Raw genomic sequence first — 18,491 nt, 5'->3', positions numbered from 1 at the left:
ACTGCTTATGAGGCTCGCTTTTCTGTAGCCACGGTAGGGGGAGAAAGCATACCAGTATCTGGAGAAGTATCCAGTCCACTGGCTTCTCCCAGCTCCTCACATCAGTCTATAATTGGGTCTTCCTCATACGGATGGTATTCTGAAGGGGCTAGCGACCTCTCCCAGTCCTTTCCGAGGCCTAGCCAAGGGAATTGGGATCAGGCTCTGATACAGGCGGCAAGGCTCCTGTCGGCGATGCCCATACAGCTCCCTGTCAGAGTCAGGGATGACAGTGGGGATGGCACTACCGGTGGACGCTGGCAGCGCCAGGAGCATCGACATCAGGAATGGCGCCTGGGGAGGTCGAGATAGTATGACCCGCATTGGGCCAGATCCAGGGATGGATCCTTGGGGAGCCACTGGAACCTGGACCGGAGCACTAGGCACGGAACCAGATGAGGCCCTCTTCGACCTCAGTTGTACCCGAAGGCCCGATGAAGGGGTTAGGCAGCCGAAAGATGAGGCGCTTGGCCCTAATTCCTTGAGGGGGGGGGGGGGGGGCCCAGGCCGCAAGCAGCTTTAGGGACCGCTCCCTCAAAGCCTTCGGGTGCATGGCGATTGATGCCACATGCCCATGCACAGGGGTACTGCTCACGAAAAATCTTGCGGATCCAGCCTGACGCCTGAGGAAATTCAAAGGTAAGGAATCTGCAGCTAGAAGTCTATCAGATATTCTGATATACTCCCGTACATGATTACTGTTTCTGATCCTTTCCTAATCAAGAGCTGGGAATTATATAAAATCCGAGAAGGCTCTTGTTAGTGCAGTGTGACGCCAGCATTTACAGTGTAACTATATGTCAACATCTCTCCTTGGCTGGGATACAGGTTATGGGAACTGGCCAATACTGAATTTTTGGTCCAAGACTAATTCTCTCTGTGGCATGGTGTGTATGCCCCCAATCTGCAAATGAAAGATGCCATTGATTGTCAGATCATTTTAGTTTTCTATTCTTTCTCTTGCCTTTCATGTCGACAAGAACTAGGTGCCTATTTAGACATGCCGGACATCCAACTGTAAAAGAGTTTCCAAGAGGACGCGCGATTGCGCTCCCAACTGTCGCACTGCAGGAACAGGAATATTTCCATATCATACACAACTTTTTTTTTTTTTTGCTGTTTACCATAATCTCCATTTTCAAAGTAAACCAAGCTGTAATCAAGAAGCCTTCATCCACAGTTCATCCATACTTGCACCATCACGGCGGGAACAGCGCAATTCCAACATGATCCATTATATTTACATATTCAAATGTCTCCTGCATGCCCTCCGGGCCTTCGACAGCAACACGTTGAAATGAATCATGCACAACAAGTTGGCTCATCAAAGGTATTTATTTCTTACCACCCAATGCATTTCGGGCCACAAGGGCCCTTCGTCAGGGGTCACTGAAAAGAATGATAAAGCAGACATCTCAACCATCAAAATATTTCTGCATGAAAATAATACTAATACTGCATTAAAATAATAATGTGGTTTAAACTGCACACCCCAATCGTTTTACCCTCTGTTCACCCTTGTTTGCAATCGAAACCAAAAATTCAACGTGCTCAATGTATCCCACCACCCCGTAACCCCATTACATAAACTCAAAAGTTCAAATTAATCCAGCGTGTGAAAACTCAATGCTAAATAAAACCCCAAGACCTGGCCCATACTGATATAAACATTTTAACGCTGAATAGAACCCAAAACCTTGCACGTACTGACATAAACAGCCCAACGTAAAACCCTTTCATGTAAGCTCCCACTTAAACTGATACCAATCCCTTTAGTGCAATGTAGCTTATAAACTACTAAATCACCTTCAAAGCCGAAACCGGCAGCCCCATCATAATGTGCACATCTATTCGCCTCTGCCAGCATTCAGTTTAACGCAAACCTTTCTGCAAGTTGTTTTATAAACACGTGCACTCCAACAGTCAGGTGTGGTTTTAACCCCATGACCTATTCTAATTGAAATTCAAACGCTTAAAGAAACAGCCTACAAAGATGTCCCGTGAAGACAAAAACGATCCTCAATCTGCACCCACCACTACAAGTGTGCCAACAACCACACCTCTGTGCTTCCCAACCAACTTATATCCCTGCCACAATTAACCATACATAAGCTTAAACACATGCCTAAAATATACAACCGAAATTGCATAAAAATAAACAGAATAATGCAATGTCAGTTAAATGAAAACATGAAAAATAGTGAGAAAAAAATGTGCACATTATGATGGGGCTGGGGTTTTATTTAGCATTGAGTTTTCACACGCTGGATTAATTTGAACTTTTGAGTTTATGTAATGGGGTTACGGGGTGGTGGGATACATTGAGCACGTTGAATTTTTGGTTTCGATTGCAAACAAGGGTGAACAGAGGGTAAAACGATCGGGGTGTGCAGTTTAAACCACATTATTATTTTAATGCAGTATTAGTATTATTTTCATGCAGAAATATTTTGATGGTTGAGATGTCTGCTTTATCATTCTTTTCAGTGACCCCTGACGAAGGGCCCTTGTGGCCCGAAATGCATTGGGTGATAAGAAATAAATACCTTTGATGAGCCAACTTGTTGTGCATGATTCATTTCAACGTGTCGCTGTCGAAGGCCCGGAGGGCATGCAGGAGACATTTGAATATGTAAATATAATGGATCAGATTGGAATTGCGCTGTTCCCGCCGTGATGGTGCAAGTATGGATGAACTATGGATGAAGGCTTCTTGATTACAGCTTGGTTTACTTTGAAAATGGAGATTATGGTAAACAGCAAAAAGAAAAAAAAGTTGTGTATGATATGGAAATATTCCTGTTCCTGCAGTGCGACAGTTGGGAGCGCAATCGCGCGTCCTCTTGGAAACTCTTTTACAGAATTGTGATCGTTGGGACAGATCACTGACTGTTCGCATGCATCAATTCACAAGAACTTTTCAATTTAGGTTGATATAATGATAATCAAAAGGGAAGGAGTGCATTCTTTTATCTTTTCTCTTGGACATCCAACTGTAGCCATTTGGGACATTAATTTTACGAATCAATGTATTCTACCTAACTTGTGGCAAACAACGGGCTTGTGAGTGGCTTTGGTAACTTCTTCTTCATGGTGGGGGTCTCAGTCACAGAGTTAGGCTACATTGGGCCCAATTTCTCAAGGTTTCTTGATTCAAAGTTTGTGAAGTTCTACTGTTTTTCCCGGGTTTGAGAAATCTTACTATACGGTGGACAGATTGGATCATTCCTTCCTAGCTTGAGGAGGTTTAAAGTGCACACCTTCACTCTTCTACGCTCAGTTGGCACTGCTGACATATCTGATATCAATGTTGTCTTCCAGTGGAGATAGCCAAAGCGCTTGATCATCAAGTTGACTAGTGGAGTACTTGCATCAAACAGAACTCTGAGTGGATTTATAAGACTCCATGGACTGTCTCTTTTAATGCTCTGAAGGCCCTCAAGGAGATCAATGACCAAGTGTGCTGAAAGATGGTTATGGTTACATTTATTTCTCGTGCAGGCATTACAGTGTGGCCTCAGCTGTCCATCCAAATAACATATGTTGAACACAATTGTGTTTCTCCTGCAGAGTGCCTAGCCACTGCAGAGAGGTGCAAAAGGTGGCGAAACCAGTGTATCTGGGCAATTTTCAGGATCCATGCAACATTGTCCATGAACCATAAGGACACTAGTCTCAAATTCAGGCAAATGTTTTCCATTTTTGGAACAACATGCGTGTACTACATTCATGAGCGTGGGTGTGGAGAGACAATGTTTTACAAACCAAGTCACAGATGTTCGGACTCTTCCATCCTTCTTATGTCTGGTGCTCAGTGTTCATTTCTGCAGCTATTTTCACTCTGAATGTTCCCATCTATTACACAAGTATGGCGAGGTTCTGCAAATACCCAATATGAAAAGAAGGGCTCAGGAGGACAACATGCTTCTCTGACTGCACAGGGCGTACCTGTGTCTCCTCCACTGAACGTAGAGCTGAAGTTGGTTCAGGCGTGCCTGTCTGTGTCTTGACCGCAGTACACACACAGGGGTGAACAAGCTTCAGATGAATCCTTAGGTATCGGAACTTCTAGACACAAGTAGGGAGAACCTGAAAATGTTTTTCAAGGCACAGGAAGCTCTGTACCCTGGTGTGGAGAAGCCTCAAATGTGCCCTTAGGATCAGAATGTTCAGTACACATGTGAGCGGTTGTTGCATGCGAGTACCGGGGTATATGGAGCACTGTGTTAGGTGTGCTCGAGGTGGTTATAGGCAGGTGCAGTTTCTGAATATTGGCTACTTGTAGTTCTCTCAATTTCTGCTTTGTCCCATGACTGCACACTCCTGTAGTTTGTTTGTCTCACAAGTCTTAGATAGCAAAAGTGACTTGCAAGCCTATTGAATGTCAGCACATACCTTTTTCATGTCTTTTTTTACTCGTTAGTAGTCTCACAAAGCATCATCACAGATGCCTGTGTGCACTTTGTAGAACAGTGCATGCCTTGACTAGTTCTTCCTTCTGAGACCCTCAATCTAAATTACACCTGCGTAGAAAATGAAATACTACTGAAAGTCCCGATTTTCACACAAAAGCCCAACTCATGTGGAACTCACTAACGTCCGACTATGTTTTTTGTAGTTTTTGTGAAAAGCACCTGAAGTTTGCAAAGAAAAAAAACCCAACATATTTAACCTGCACACCCTTACAGTATACACAAACTGGACCTGGTTCATGTGTACCTGCAGCTGCACTGGGTTTTTGCTGATATGTACTGTCTATTGTATGGATGCTGGTGAATATTTTAGGATGTGGGTTATTTTTCTGACATCTCATGGAGGTGTCAGTGCTAGGAACTCTTTCTCTTTGTGAGAAAATTGAGCAAGACAGTAATTGCGCCATATTAAACAGGGACAGTAAGCCATGACTCACTGTGTTTTAAAAACTACAGCTGTTAGCTTTCCTTCCAAAACCACTTCAAAATAACATCTGGATCGGCATGCAGCCCATAAACCACACTTGACTGAAAATAAACCTTGAGGGGAGACATGGAGAGCCCGCTCCACTCTCAGAAAGATGGGTATGACTGGGAGCATTCAGATGCAAAAAGAACAATTGATTGACAGAATGCAGAACAATGTCATACACTCACCCCAGTACAGAGATCTGGGCCTAAATCCATCGTTTTTTTGCTCACCATGCCATTTCAGTATGGACCCAGCCATATGCAAATCAGTCTTGACCCTGCGACTCATTGGAGCAGTCCAGCACGAAGTGGCAGGCCAGGTCCTCCCTGGACTTAAAAAAAGCAACCTAGGACCGGTTTCGGGCTTTCAGCCCTCATCAGCCAGGATAGCTTGACTCCAGTGGCATGGAGAGCACAGGACACAAATCTGGGCATACCCGTCCCACTCGGGGTGACAAATGCAAAAAGAACAATTGATGGACAGATGCCAAACACAGTGCATAGGACTGGTAGGAAAAAACTGAGGGCCATGTGCCTACTGAAGAAGTTCATGAACCTTTTAAAGGGGCAATCGAGTGAATGATGCCATAAGAGATGTCAACGTCCAAGCAGACATTATCAAACAAAAGAATGCTTATTGCTAGTGATTGAACGATGCAGAACTGGATTTCTTTTTCTCTACATTGGAGGGCCCCTTTAAAAGCCAGTCATGTTCAAGGCCTTGGCTGCAGATATGATGGGCAGATTAGGGCTTAGATGGGCGATTGACTCAATGGCTCCTTAAGTACATGACTGTAACTGGCAAGTGTAATGATAATGATTGTGACAGAATGATGCGGTAAGTATAGTTAGTTTTGCAAAGGTGTGTTTGAGATAGAACAGATTCATCTATGTTAGGACAAGCAGGGTTGTGTATGCTGTGTTTGAACAGTAACGGCTATATTGGGGCACATAAGACTAAGATTGCATATGTACAGCTGTGTTTGGACAAGTGTGACTGAATTAGAATAGGTTTCGCTTTGTGATGTTTGAAGCACTTTTGGGACACAGATGATATTTTAAGACAGAAGAAGGAGTGTTCAGACAAGTGTAGCTTATAGGACCGATGTGGATGAGTTAGAAATAAAGTGGATGTGAAGGGTAGGTGCAGCTATGTTTGGATAGGCATGACTGAGTACCATTAGGTATGGCTGTGTTGGGCTAGCAAAGGCTGTGTTGGACCATTTGTGCCCGAGTTGGAGGTTTAGCAGTGTTGGGACAGGTATGGCAGTGTTGGGTAAGGCCATAGATGACTGTTGGGACTAGTGAGGTAGTGGGGACGGAAGTCCCTATTATGGGAAAGGTCTGTTTGTGGCCCAACAGGTATGGCTGTGTTTGAACTGCTGTAGAAGCTTTAGGACAGGTGTAGAGACAGATTAAGTCGTGTTCAGAGATACTTGCCTGTGTTTGGGTACGTGCAGCTCTGTCAGGACAGGTGCACCTTTGTTTGCATGGGTGTGGCACTACTGGAATGCCTGTTGCTATATGTTGAAATCTCTTGTTGGGGGCAGGTGTGGGTGTGTATTCTGAGCTATGACTATGTTCAGAGATGCTTGGCTGATTTGGTGCATCCACAGCTGCCTTAGAATATGAGTGTTTTAATAAGAAAGGTACAGCTTTGTTTGGATTGTGGTTCTGTTGGGTTATGTGTCATACGATATTTAAAAGACGGTGTCTATTGAGTATGGTGTGCTGGGGCAGATGTTTCTGTAATAAAGTGTTGGGAGTAATTTTATGTGATGTCTGATCAACAATTAAATCCAAATTTTCTAAAATATATTTATTGATCTCTATTCTTTAAACATATATCTTTAGTGTACACAATACATTAAAATTATGCACACTGAGTGATTAACATTAAACACAGTATACAAAATTACAAATCCATACATGACTTAGAAAATTTAACTCATGGGTCATAAAGAAAGAAATGCAACTGGGCAGCCAACACGTGTTTCGCGGTAAGAACTGCATCGTCAGGGCTCAATCATAATTGACGACGAGGGGGAGATGAACTCACAGAGGGTTGAGAACAACACATTTTTGGCCACAGCAGGTGTAAGGGAAACACTGTCAGGGGATTCGCTTTGACATGCCTTATAAAACAACATTAAGGAGACAACATGCTGCGACCTGCCTTGCTAGTCCGTCCTCTCCCGCATTCCATTGCCTGATATGTCTAACCTGGGCAGGCCATACACACGTGGTTGACTCTCGTTTCACAAATGTCCTACTCAGGTGCCCTCTGTGTGGCCCAGACCAGCACTCTCCAGGTGCTCCCTGTCACCCGCACAGCCCTCTCAAGCTCCACAAGTGAGTAGCTCATCAGTACGTATATACTGGCAAGCATTGAGAAAAATATCCGTACTGTCGCAAAGGTGTGGCTTCATTGGGATTTGGGGTTGTGTTAGGGTAGGTGGGGCTATAATGGAGCATCTGTATGTAGTAGGGTTGAACGGGGCATGAGTGAGACTATGGAGACAGATATGCCTGCATCATGGTGTGTGTGTGTGTGCTGAGGAAGATGTGGTTATTTTGGGCAGCTGCTGCTGTGCTGTAGTACACACGCCTGTGTTTGGACAAGGAGCTCTGGTAGAGAGGGGTGTGTGGAAACGCTAACCTTTCTTTTCTTAATCGATGCTGAGTGCCCCAGGGCGGCTGGCCAACATCACAATACCTCTTGTTGCTCAAGACAGGACGCATGTCCCCATCGTTGGTAAAACATACAGTAATTCTGAGAAATGTTCAGTGAATGTTACACGTTCACAGAAGCTTTCTTCATATATTGTTAGAAATAACGAATTTCATCATAGCAGTTCAGTGCTGTCATAATTTTCACAAGTGTATGGAGAAGGCTCCATGAGTAACACAACACAAGTTACAAATCCAGCCACATTGCTACTTTATGCACATATTCATTTGTACGTCTACCAGTCTTACACTCTGGGAATGTTTGAAAGACAATTATCATATCTACTAAAAAGTGTCATCACCTAAACGGAATTTCAATAAGATGGTGTCTTACTTGACAGCATCTTTATATATTTGACAACGTATTATTTTATATTACAGATCTTTCTTTCATGGGGGATTTTTGCACACACACCACAAAATGCTAAGTTTGATGCCTCAAATGTTCAGGTGACTTTACAGAAGCTGCTAAAAGAAATTAACGCTCTATACTTAATCTGTCTGAAGACTTTTTTATTTTCTCTAAAAGAGAGATAGCTCAATGTAAAAAACAATTTATTGACCAATGAACAAACCGGTAGCATAGTTGCGAACATTTGAAAAAAAAATCCCAGGACACTTTGCAGCACAGGGCTGCTGCAGATAGAAAGTTCTTGTTTGCATACCTGTGTGTGATAAAGAGGAACAGTTTCTGCAACAATAGTACCCGGAACAGTCTCCAAATTGTCAGGACTGTCCCTGCAAAAAGGAGACAGATGGCAGCTATGCGGTAAAAAGACCAGGGGGTAGCCCAATGGAAAGGCTAATAGATCGACCAATGGATAGACCAATGGCTATATAAATTGAAAGACCAATGGAAAGATCGACTGATAGGCGAGTACAACGACCAATGGATGGGCTAATTGACTGACCAATGGAAAGACCAATGAATAGACTGTGGTAACACAAGTGGCTAGAAATCAATGGATAGACCAATGGAAAGACTAATGGATAAACCAATAACAAGATCAATAGGCGGAGCAATGGATAAAAGAATTTAAAGACTAATGGCTAAACCAATGGATAAACCAATAGGTAGAGCAATGGATAGACCAATGGAAAGATTAACGGGTAAAGTAATGGACAGACCAATGGAAATACTATTAGCATAATTTCTATGTATTTGATCCGCCCGTCATACATGAGCTAAATAAGGAAAGAAAAAAATAACAATTGAGTCTTCTACTTCGTCCAATATATAAAAGTAGCAGCAGCATGGCGCGCAGGGCGAGGTCTCTCGTTTAGCCCGGTCAGCGTTCTAGTTGTAGTCCCTACTGTCGCCCGAAGGGTACGACAGCGAGCGGCCTGTGCTCGCCAGTAGAACCCAGCTCGGGGTGCCCAGAGTGTGCCTGAAGGACCCCGCGCGGCGTGCCCTGTGTGTGCCTGAAGGACCCCGCTCTCCCAGCTGTCAGCAGTCCCGTGCGGTGCCTCGCTCCCCTCTCAGCCCGTCGCCTCGTCCTCTCTTGCCCCCCAGGACCCACTCTCCGCCCCGCCATGCTGGACGAGGCGGGCGCCGTGCTGGAGCAGCTGCTGCGGGCCGCCTGCCCGGCGCTGGGCTTCATGCTCTTCCTGCCGGCCGTGCTGCTGCTCGTCTCCCCGCTGCCCGTATGCGAGGCGGCGCACGAGTTCACCGTCTACCGCATGCAGCAGTACGAGCTGCAGGGCCAGGGCTACGGTGAGGACTCTGGGGCGCTGTGACGGTGAAGGGCAACTCCAGGGGAGGCTCCAGCCCAGCATGTCTCCTATGAATTCTGGGACTTGTAGTTTTATTTATGCCATTATAGAACAGGACTGCAAGTCCCAGGATTCGAAGGAAACCTGGACTGGAGCGTCACGCCCCCGTGGACCTGGGAAACCTGGTGGGGCTGGCGGGTAGTGGCCTTGGCCTCTTTGGAGACCCAGGTTTCTGAAGGTCGATGTCTGGGGGCTGCTAGGGAAAATAGGGTGGGGAGTCACGATGCTGCTGGAAAGGATAAGGTGTGGACAGTGCAAAGTCCTAGGTGACACGGGGCAGGGTCTGTGGCAAGGCACAGGAGGAGCCAGAGGTCGTGGAGGCACAACGCGCCCATACTTTATTTTAACAAGAACAGTTCTCCTACTTCTTGGGGAAAAGACATCTCCCAGCTGGAGTGGGCAGGAGGGGGTGCCCTGTGCTGGGCAGCGGTGGGAGGGACAGGCAGCTACCCAATGAAGGCGCTTCTTGCCAGGGCGCCTGCTGACTGGAAGAAATGCATATGTGTGCTCTTGGTTAGTCTGCAAACGTAAAGGCTACGTGCAACCCCGTATGGGCTTTAATTGACGTAGTCACTTGAAGCTAGTGACTACAAATAATTATTCTTTTTGACAGATACCGTAGGGGTAACAGCTGGGCCTTGGAGTGCCTGTTTTAGCATACCTATACAAATGTTTGCACAATGTACCTTGTGCGTATTATTAAAATGAATAGTTTGAAAAGCACTTTTGTTTTTACCGTGAATCTAAATCTTTTTGCACATTTCCTGGCAGCCAACAAAATAGTTAACAGCATACTCTGACCCACCCCCCATGCTCACTGACCCCGCTCCCATGCACTGAGGATCATAGCTTCCTTCCCATACTCTGGTTTTTAAATGCACTTTGACCGCTGGCGGGAGCAAGGCTTGGCAGTATTAGGTTCCGAGGCGCAGTTTTTAGGGCCAAGGGTTGACCACACACCCTGCTCTCTCGTTGGATACATAGTTTGAGTTGTGTGGCTACAGAACAGGTTTTGAGACCCGGTGGGGCTGGAGGTGTCACGACCTAGTACAGATTGACTTTAATGTGGGGGGCGGACAGCACTGTAGTATACAGACGTACACTGAAGCACTGTAGATCTACGAGAGAGGGTAGAAGATTCCCAAGATACGGAAAACCGGAGCGGGAGGCAGTAGCTTTTCATATTGCACCCCAAAGTCACCAACTCTCATCCTTTTTCGCTAAGGGCAGAAACTGACTCTGTGGGTTTAAATGCTGACCCTTCACCTAGGCATTTCAAGTGTCGAAAACCTCTTTTCAGTTAACCTACCAGCCAGCGCCACTAAACCTCAGGGTGTGCATGTGCTTTAGAAATTAGTTTAACATAAGACACCTCCCAAATGGTCAGCTGCACATAACAGTAAACAAATATAATTCATTCCAAACACTGCAGAGTTGCACATCGCAAAGAGTGGAGTTTTACAAGCACAATACTTGGTCATGCATGGTACCGAACATATACCTGCCAAGCGACCTACTCATTGCAAACGCACCAGGCTAAAACAGTCTTTTAATCCTCATTTTTAACTCGTCTGTATGTTTGTCTTGTGTGCTGTATGGAAGTACTTCCTTGTCTGAATGATACCACCACATTACAGAGAGATTACAAGTGTAGAGCTGTAGAAATACAAGTGAACGTATTAACTTTATATAAAAAAAAAGACACTCCTAAATAATTTTCCAGGTCATTTCAAAACAAGACCAAGGACGTGAATTTCAAAATCGCGCACCTACCTTGCATGTGATTAAGTTGAAAGAGCAACCTAAATGGCTGCCAGGGTCATATCAGAAAACCAGAACGCTTCAATAGCTAGGTTTCTAACACCTCACTGTTGTAGGAAAGTGTTTATCTTCAAATTGCACTTTGATATCCATCGCTAGTGCAAAGGTCCGAGTGCCAGAAGGGTTCGAGTAGAGCAGGGACATTGCTTTGGTCTTGGTAGCACCCTGGCTTGTACACTGCTTGAGGGCCCTAGTGAGCCGAGAAGTCTTTGTTAGTGGCTAGGGCTCATATGTGTGCTACTGTATCTCAGTGCCCAGCTTCAGAGGGAGATTCAGCTTTATATTCGCATTCTGCTGGTTGCTAAGAGTGAGGAAAACCCTTTCCCCGGTCACTCCTTGAGAGCCAGCACGTTAGAAGACTTTCAAAGACAACTGCTGTTCTCCTGGCACTCTTGTTATCCGAATGCAGTATTCAAGACTACACCAGAGACGATTTGAAGGCATTTTGTGTTGCTTTTCTCCATGGTGGCAAGATATATAGTCTGTCTCTTAGGGCTAATGCTGAATGTGGACTGACACATGCACAGAATCGAAAGCTTAATACGTTATATAAGGGCATTTGGAAACTAGTCCATTGCAGCTTTGCCCTCATCAAACTTCTGATTTAGTTTCATGGTTAGAAATGGCGCTGTAGAAGATCCCTGACTGAAGTGCTTTTTATCCTGTTTCGTAACGCCTTTGTACAGTTCCCAGTGGGTTCTTTGACTAGGCACGCCTAGCGCAACTATTGGGCAACCAAAGTGCCAGCAGCATGTTTGTTTTCACTGACAAGCAGATCCTGTTTTAATTATGGCACTCCATGGCCCGTATCGTGGTGTTGCAACAACGCACTCATTAGGCCAGTTCTTCACATTACGGCAGCACCAACTACAAGTTAACCATGCTAATGGACCTGCTGTCTCGTTAATCCTTTGAGTTGACCTGGCGTCCGCTGTTGGTCTCTAGATACATTTTCACGAAATTTGTAGTGGGAGGGCCAGCTCCATGGTCTTTGCTTCTGGCCCCAGAGCTGTACTCAATGTCTATTGAGTGTCATTTTACGTGGCACTCCCCTTCTTAGGCCGAAAGGTACATTTTTTATTACTTGGAACAAAAGTAATAATAAAATATAATCGTATACATTTGATTTTGAGAGTAATCGAATATCTCATTAAATGTTTAATTCATGTGGGATTGTTGCAAAGCACTTCTAACCAACCCAGGTTTGCCTCAGAGCCCTAGATGCACTGACAGTGTAATATATTTCTAAGTCCAGGTGACGGTGATCAAATCAGTGAACCAAGATGTAGGAAACTGGGTTTTTGTTTACGTTGTATCCCCGCTTTTTTCCCCCTTTATAGCTACTGCATGCTTTTCAGTTGGCAGTGCACTGAGGCCTGCTAACCAGAACCCTGGGACAGTGCTCTTTCCTTAAAACAAGGTAATGTCTGTACACAATTAGCAAAGTACTTTAGTACCCCTGTAAGACCCTAGTAAATGGTACTTCTGGTACCTAGGGCATGAGTACTAAAGAGGCTCCCTAAGGACTGCAGCATATCTTATGCCACCCTAAGGGACCCACTAACAGATTCCACACCAACTGCCATTGCAGGCTGCATGACATGGTGCAAACCACGTTTGACAACCTGACATGGCATACTCCCTGTGTGCCATGCCAAAGACACTGCATGGGCTATATGTAATTCACCCCTAAAGCAGGCCTTGGAGCTTTAAGGCAGGGTGCATTATAGCATGTCAGGACATCGCGGCATGAACAGATATGCCCCTGTTGTCTAGTTCTATTGCTGAATAGTAAAAGTGAGCTGGGAAGCCTTCTTAAGGTATGTACTAGGCACTGGTCAAAACTAGTTTCCCAGCTACATAATGGCTTCATTGAAACCTAAGGTGTTTGGTATCAAACACCTCACATTAATATACCTACACTGATTCTAGTGATTGATTTATTAATACTTTCACCCAGAGGGCACCTTAGAGGTGCCCCCTGAAACCTACTAGTCCTCTAGTGTGCTGGCTGACTGTTCCTGTCCAGCCAGCCACCATAGATGAGTTTGACCTCTGGGAGGTGAGAGCCCCGCTCTCAGAGGTCAGAAACCATGCCTGCTCTGGCAGGAGGTGTTTACACCTCCTTCAGCTGTATGGCCGATAAATTAGCATGTCAAGGCAGGGAACTTCAAAGGCCCCACAGCCTTTAATATGCAAGCCTGGTTTCCTCCAGACCTGGGAGATGCCATCCCCTGAGGCCCATTTGGCACCATGATATGTGGGAAACTAGGTATGCTAGGAGGTGTGTTGCACCTCCAGGCTAGTCACACCCCTAGAGTTTAGCTACCTGAAGTGAACACGAAAATTGGGATTTCACCATCTTGGTTGTGGTGAAATTATGAACTCTGGGACAGGGTGATGCCCACTCCCTACGGGAAGTGGTCATCTAGGGGGTGTAGTGACCCCAGTGGTAAGTAGCCAATTGGCCTCTACCCCCTCTCTCCCTTTAACACCCTAAATTGAGTAGTTAGGTGGCCCCCTGACACCAGGAAATCAGATTAGTCTGTTTGGAGAAGAAAGGAGGACAAAAAAGAGCCCACAACGCAAGAACTGAGGAGCAGCATCTGATTTGGGGCCAACCCTTGTAGTTTGCCTGCTGCCTTCGACAACTACACAGACCCGGCTCATCCAGAAAGCGGTGACACCTCCAAAAGCTGTGGAAGAGTGACCCACAACTTCACCTGGCTAACGACATCCCCCCTGGAGCAAAGGAGCTGCTTCCCTGTGCGTTTGCTGGCACCTAATGGCCTGAAATGAGCCTCTGCCAGCGTGACCCTGCCGGACCAAACAGCACTGTACACAAGCCCCAGGCCCAAGTTACCATGAGCCGACGGTGCCCCTGAGGCACAGAGACCATTAAGAGTTGATGGTCCGCCCTCCCTACCCCCCTTGGGTCCACCGGGCTGGTCCCCCAGTCCCCACCTGCAGCCTCTCTTGCCAGATGGCAGAAACCCCAAGAGCCTCAGGCTACTGAAACTCGACACCAAGAAGCACCACTGCACCCGAGCCCCACAGCCCAGGGAGAAGTGGATCAACAGTGCCAACCGGGTCAGAGACCTTCAAGAGCTGAGCCCAGCTTTAGAATTGTCCAAACTGGTCCCCTCAGTCCATGCCTGCAGGCCCCTCTACAACCGCGAGTGTCTCCTGCAGTATGACCTTGCCGGAGAAACCGCCACTGCAGCTGAGCCCACCAGCCAGAGTTCCAGTAGAACAGCAGTGTCCCTGCATGCCCGAGGAGCTCAGTGGCAGAGCTCCCCCATGGGTTCACCCGGATTGGCCCTCCAGTCCATACTTGCTGCCTCTTTGCTAACTGGACCGTTCCCAATTGACTTTAACAGGGCATCCAATGCTGATTTGCACCTCTGCACCTGGAAGTCCCAGAGATGAACGAGGTGGCCTGTTGGTGCTGCCTTTGACCTTGCCCCATACTTACCTTACGTCCTGAAGAACAGTTCTTAATATCACAAAACAAAGTACTTACCCAATTACAAAGCTAATAGTGTTAAAAATATATATAAAATGAGTAATATTTTTCGAAATTAGGGTGGATGTCCTTTTTGAGTGTGTGCATCTTTTATTGACTGTTTATGTAACAAATGTCTAACACTCATCCTTGATAAGCCTAAGACTGCTTGACCACTCCACCACAAAAGTGCACCTTGGGATTGTCAAAGCAAGCCCTGTCCACTCATAAGGGATACCTGGACTTACTACACAATATACCTCTTTTTGTTATATAAAGAGCCAGCTTCCTACACAAGTTATGAAGAGTGTCGGAAGATGCCCTCAACATGATGGCAGTGTCCCGATAGTCTAGGTGAGATGGAAAACCATTGGTCTTCAGCCCTTGCTCATTCTTTAAATTTTTCATTCCTAAATGTATACGAACGTGTGCATTTTTTTACCAGTCCCTGTAACCTTTTTTTAATTAAAACCATATTGGTTTAGCTGTGCCAATGCAGCAATCTACAGAAAACACCAAGTTGTATTACTGTTTAAACCTGTTTATTTTCAGCCAAAGTATGCAAAAGATGTAGGTACTTGAAGCAAAACATGCTTTTTCCGTCAAAGATGTAAAATCCTCGTTTTTACTCTCGCTCCATAATCTAAAACCTTCTGTCAGCCCATGTGTGATAGATCCTTGATTAATTTTGTGTTCCGTTTTGTTGTGAAAATGAATACAACCTTGATCTGAGGCTGCTTAGGTCCTGGGCTCTCATCTCATATGTATCCTAACAATCTTTTTAAGCCTGCTCTTTTTTAATGCTTTTCAAATTAAATTCGAGCCAAAATTATATGAAGGGAAAGGTCTGAATGCTTAGTAATATGTAAAATTGCATGTGGGGCTCTTGACTTAATTCCCCTTATTATTAGATCACCCACTATAATAGGCGATCATGGTAATAAAACAGTAAAGTGCATTAGCAGCAAAACGGGATGAAATGTGTTACTGAGAGTGCGGCAAGTCTGTGTAGTGTGTGGTGACCAGGCATGACGACAGATAAGTAGTTAACATGTTTATCAAGTTATGATAACCAGCACTTACTTTCATACCACAGCCAGTTTCCCTGTACTCAGACACCATATCCTGAATCCTAATTCTTAAGTTTGCAAGTATGGTGCCATGTTGAGGAGGGAAGTGGTCACTTTGGTTTTCTGGGAGGTGAGGTCATGTGGGTAGTTGCAGGCCTCCGCTTCCTCACAGAATGTTAGTGGCAAGTACAGCTGCAAGTTGCTTACCTAACGAAGGACTTTTGTTCTTTAAGAGGGTCCCTGTAGATGGATTTCCAACAATGAAGTCTAGAAAGGGCTATAAACTGCTAAAGTGCATAGATTTGAAATTGAAAATTTGATTGGTTTAGGCAAAACGCAGTGTCTATGATCAAAGCTTGTATTTCTTCAATCGGCCAGTGAACCCATCCATTTTTGTCAACTAGACTGAAAAAGATCTGGCGATCCATGGAATCCATTTGAAAGTGCAGCTCATCTCTTGCCGAGCTCAGCTAAAGGACCTAAAGGCACATCCAGAGATCAATGATCTGTCGGAACCATGTGTGAAGCTGTTTATGAATATTGATTGGTATTTAATGCATGAACAATAGGCCTGCTACATAGGGTCAAGATTTTCAATTTACAGATTTCTGTCGGTAATCCCAGTCTTGTTCACATTTTGAAGAGATGTGAGGCTCGCTCTCTTTCCTTCATCACTGCCAGCACTTGTGTTGAGGCATTGAGGACGTGCACTTATTGGCAGCAGTCTGAGTGCTGATTAGATCTTGGGCAAGGCAGGTGTGTACGCTCACCTCATCAAGAGTTGCAAGGAATGTGAAGGTCTGCTTTGCTGAGGGCCTGTCAACATCTGGGATGCATAGCCGGCGAGCTTCAGGTCTTGTCTCAGTAATACCTATGTTGCTTCCACTATGAATAACGACACGCTGCTCTCTTCGGTGTCTCACTGCAGGTACTCGGAATGCTGTGCTCAACACAGAAGCGCGCACAGTGGAGGCAGATGTCCTCAGTCGACGCTGCGTTCTGATGCGTCTCATTGATTTCTCATACGAGAAGTACCAGAATGCCCTTCGGCAGTCAGCTGGAGCGGTGGTCATCCTTTTGCCCCCAAACATATCCACCATGCCACAGGACATCGCGAAGGTACATATATCTGGATAACGCAGCAGAATGACTCGTTAGCAAAGCCAGGCCAGGCGCAGCCTGACAGACACAGGGATAGGTTGGCACAATGTGTGCGAGACTCCAGCGGCTATTGGTTGTGTCTAAAGTCAAGCTGCCCTGGTGGGGGATCTCCTTTTAATACTTGTGCTCTTCAGAGGTAGCAGCACATTGACTGCCAACTGTTGGGAACCTTTCTTGGAATTGCATTGGGCCAGTGTAACATTTGCCGCTATTCCAAAACAACTTGTAACATGTCACATTGTTTTTTTCTTTTTTTCTTAGCAATTTATGGCTATCGAGCCAGAAATGCTGCTTATGGAGACGGTTGTTCCAGTGTACTTCGCAGTGGAGGACGAAGAGCTCATTTCTATATATGAGCAAACCCTGAAGGCATCTGCATCTCAGGGCTCCGCCTCCGCGGCAGAAGGTCAGTTCAAGCAACTTGACGGCAGCCATCCTTTAGTAGCCACCGTTGTGAGTCAGCGTGTCAATTCCTGTCAGAACACTCAGAGGCTGCTGTGGTGTAATGTGAGCAATATATAAAAACAACTGCAAATGACTGTGTTGGTATGTTTATAATATTTTTTGCAATGGTTGCTAACCTCCCCCCCCCCCCACACTCTCCAAGTAACCCAGAAGCTGTAATTAGCCAGAAGATAAACTGTAAATAAAATTAATTAAATTTGGTTGGTACCCGTATTCGCAGTCTTTGATCAGATGAATGTAGGCTGTTGCATTTCAATACATTGACATTTTTTGAGATTCCTAGTTTAGACTGGTCTCTTACCTACGAGGAGGTCGTTTTAGTTGATTTCAATTTTGAAAGTGTTAAGTTATTCAAGTAGTAAAAAGATATCCAGTTAGAGTATCTTGTAGCTCACCCTGTGTGTAACTGCATAACATTTGTCCATATAAGGTAATTAGTGTAAGTATAAGAAAATAAGTTAGGTAACTTTCATAGATTCACATGCTTGAATCCGATTTAAATAGCAGTTAAATAGTGCATCATATATTAAAGTTAAAATATACATCTGTGTATGTGGGTGTTTATATATACACACACACCCGCACACAGTGTGGAATGTGCACAATACATTAGCGGATGGCGGGGTATAACTTACTATGATAGCTCACTTTTACTGTTAAAGATGCTGTAACACCTCCTGGCCCACTACCGCATCTCCGTGGACTGTGAAATTCAAGCAGTAGAGTGCTGCGTAAAGGTTTGTCTATTTTTCCAGGTCGCTGCTCTGCAGATGTTTTGGATAGACACACCAGCCAACAACGCTGTCAAAGTTGATAGACTTCTAGGAGAATGAGCTCTCACCTTAGTTTGTATTGGCGTGCCAGCTTTTTGAAGACAGAAATGTATGGCAGTAGCTATCCACCTTGCTATACTTTGTTTAGAGAGTGCATAACCTTGCCTAGGAGCACTGTATGCCATTAGAAACTTGATTTACCAAATTGTTT

At 45.2% G+C, this 18,491-nt stretch overlaps 1 protein-coding gene across 2 annotated transcripts in view; it reads left to right on the top strand.

Annotated features, from left to right (window-relative positions):
• The first annotated feature begins 9,093 nt into the window (after positions 1–9,093).
• Positions 9,094–18,491, top strand: part of NCLN (nicalin) — a 70,426-nt gene continuing 61,028 nt past the window's right edge. For both annotated transcript variants that reach the window (XM_085638973.1, XM_085638972.1), the window contains exons 1-3: positions 9,094–9,426; positions 16,810–17,000; positions 17,304–17,448. In XM_085638973.1, the coding sequence (XP_085495099.1) occupies positions 9,246–9,426; positions 16,810–17,000; positions 17,304–17,448 (517 nt within the window). In that variant the 5' untranslated portion in view covers positions 9,094–9,245. The remainder of the gene's footprint in view (positions 9,427–16,809; positions 17,001–17,303; positions 17,449–18,491) is intronic.

The sequence above is a fragment of the Triturus cristatus genome, chromosome 12 (genome assembly GCF_964204655.1).
Source record: "Triturus cristatus chromosome 12, aTriCri1.1, whole genome shotgun sequence".
NCBI classification, from domain to species: domain Eukaryota; kingdom Metazoa; phylum Chordata; class Amphibia; order Caudata; family Salamandridae; genus Triturus; species Triturus cristatus.
The sequence above is the reverse complement of the archived record's forward strand: the minus strand, read 5'-3'. Positions and strand labels throughout refer to the sequence as shown.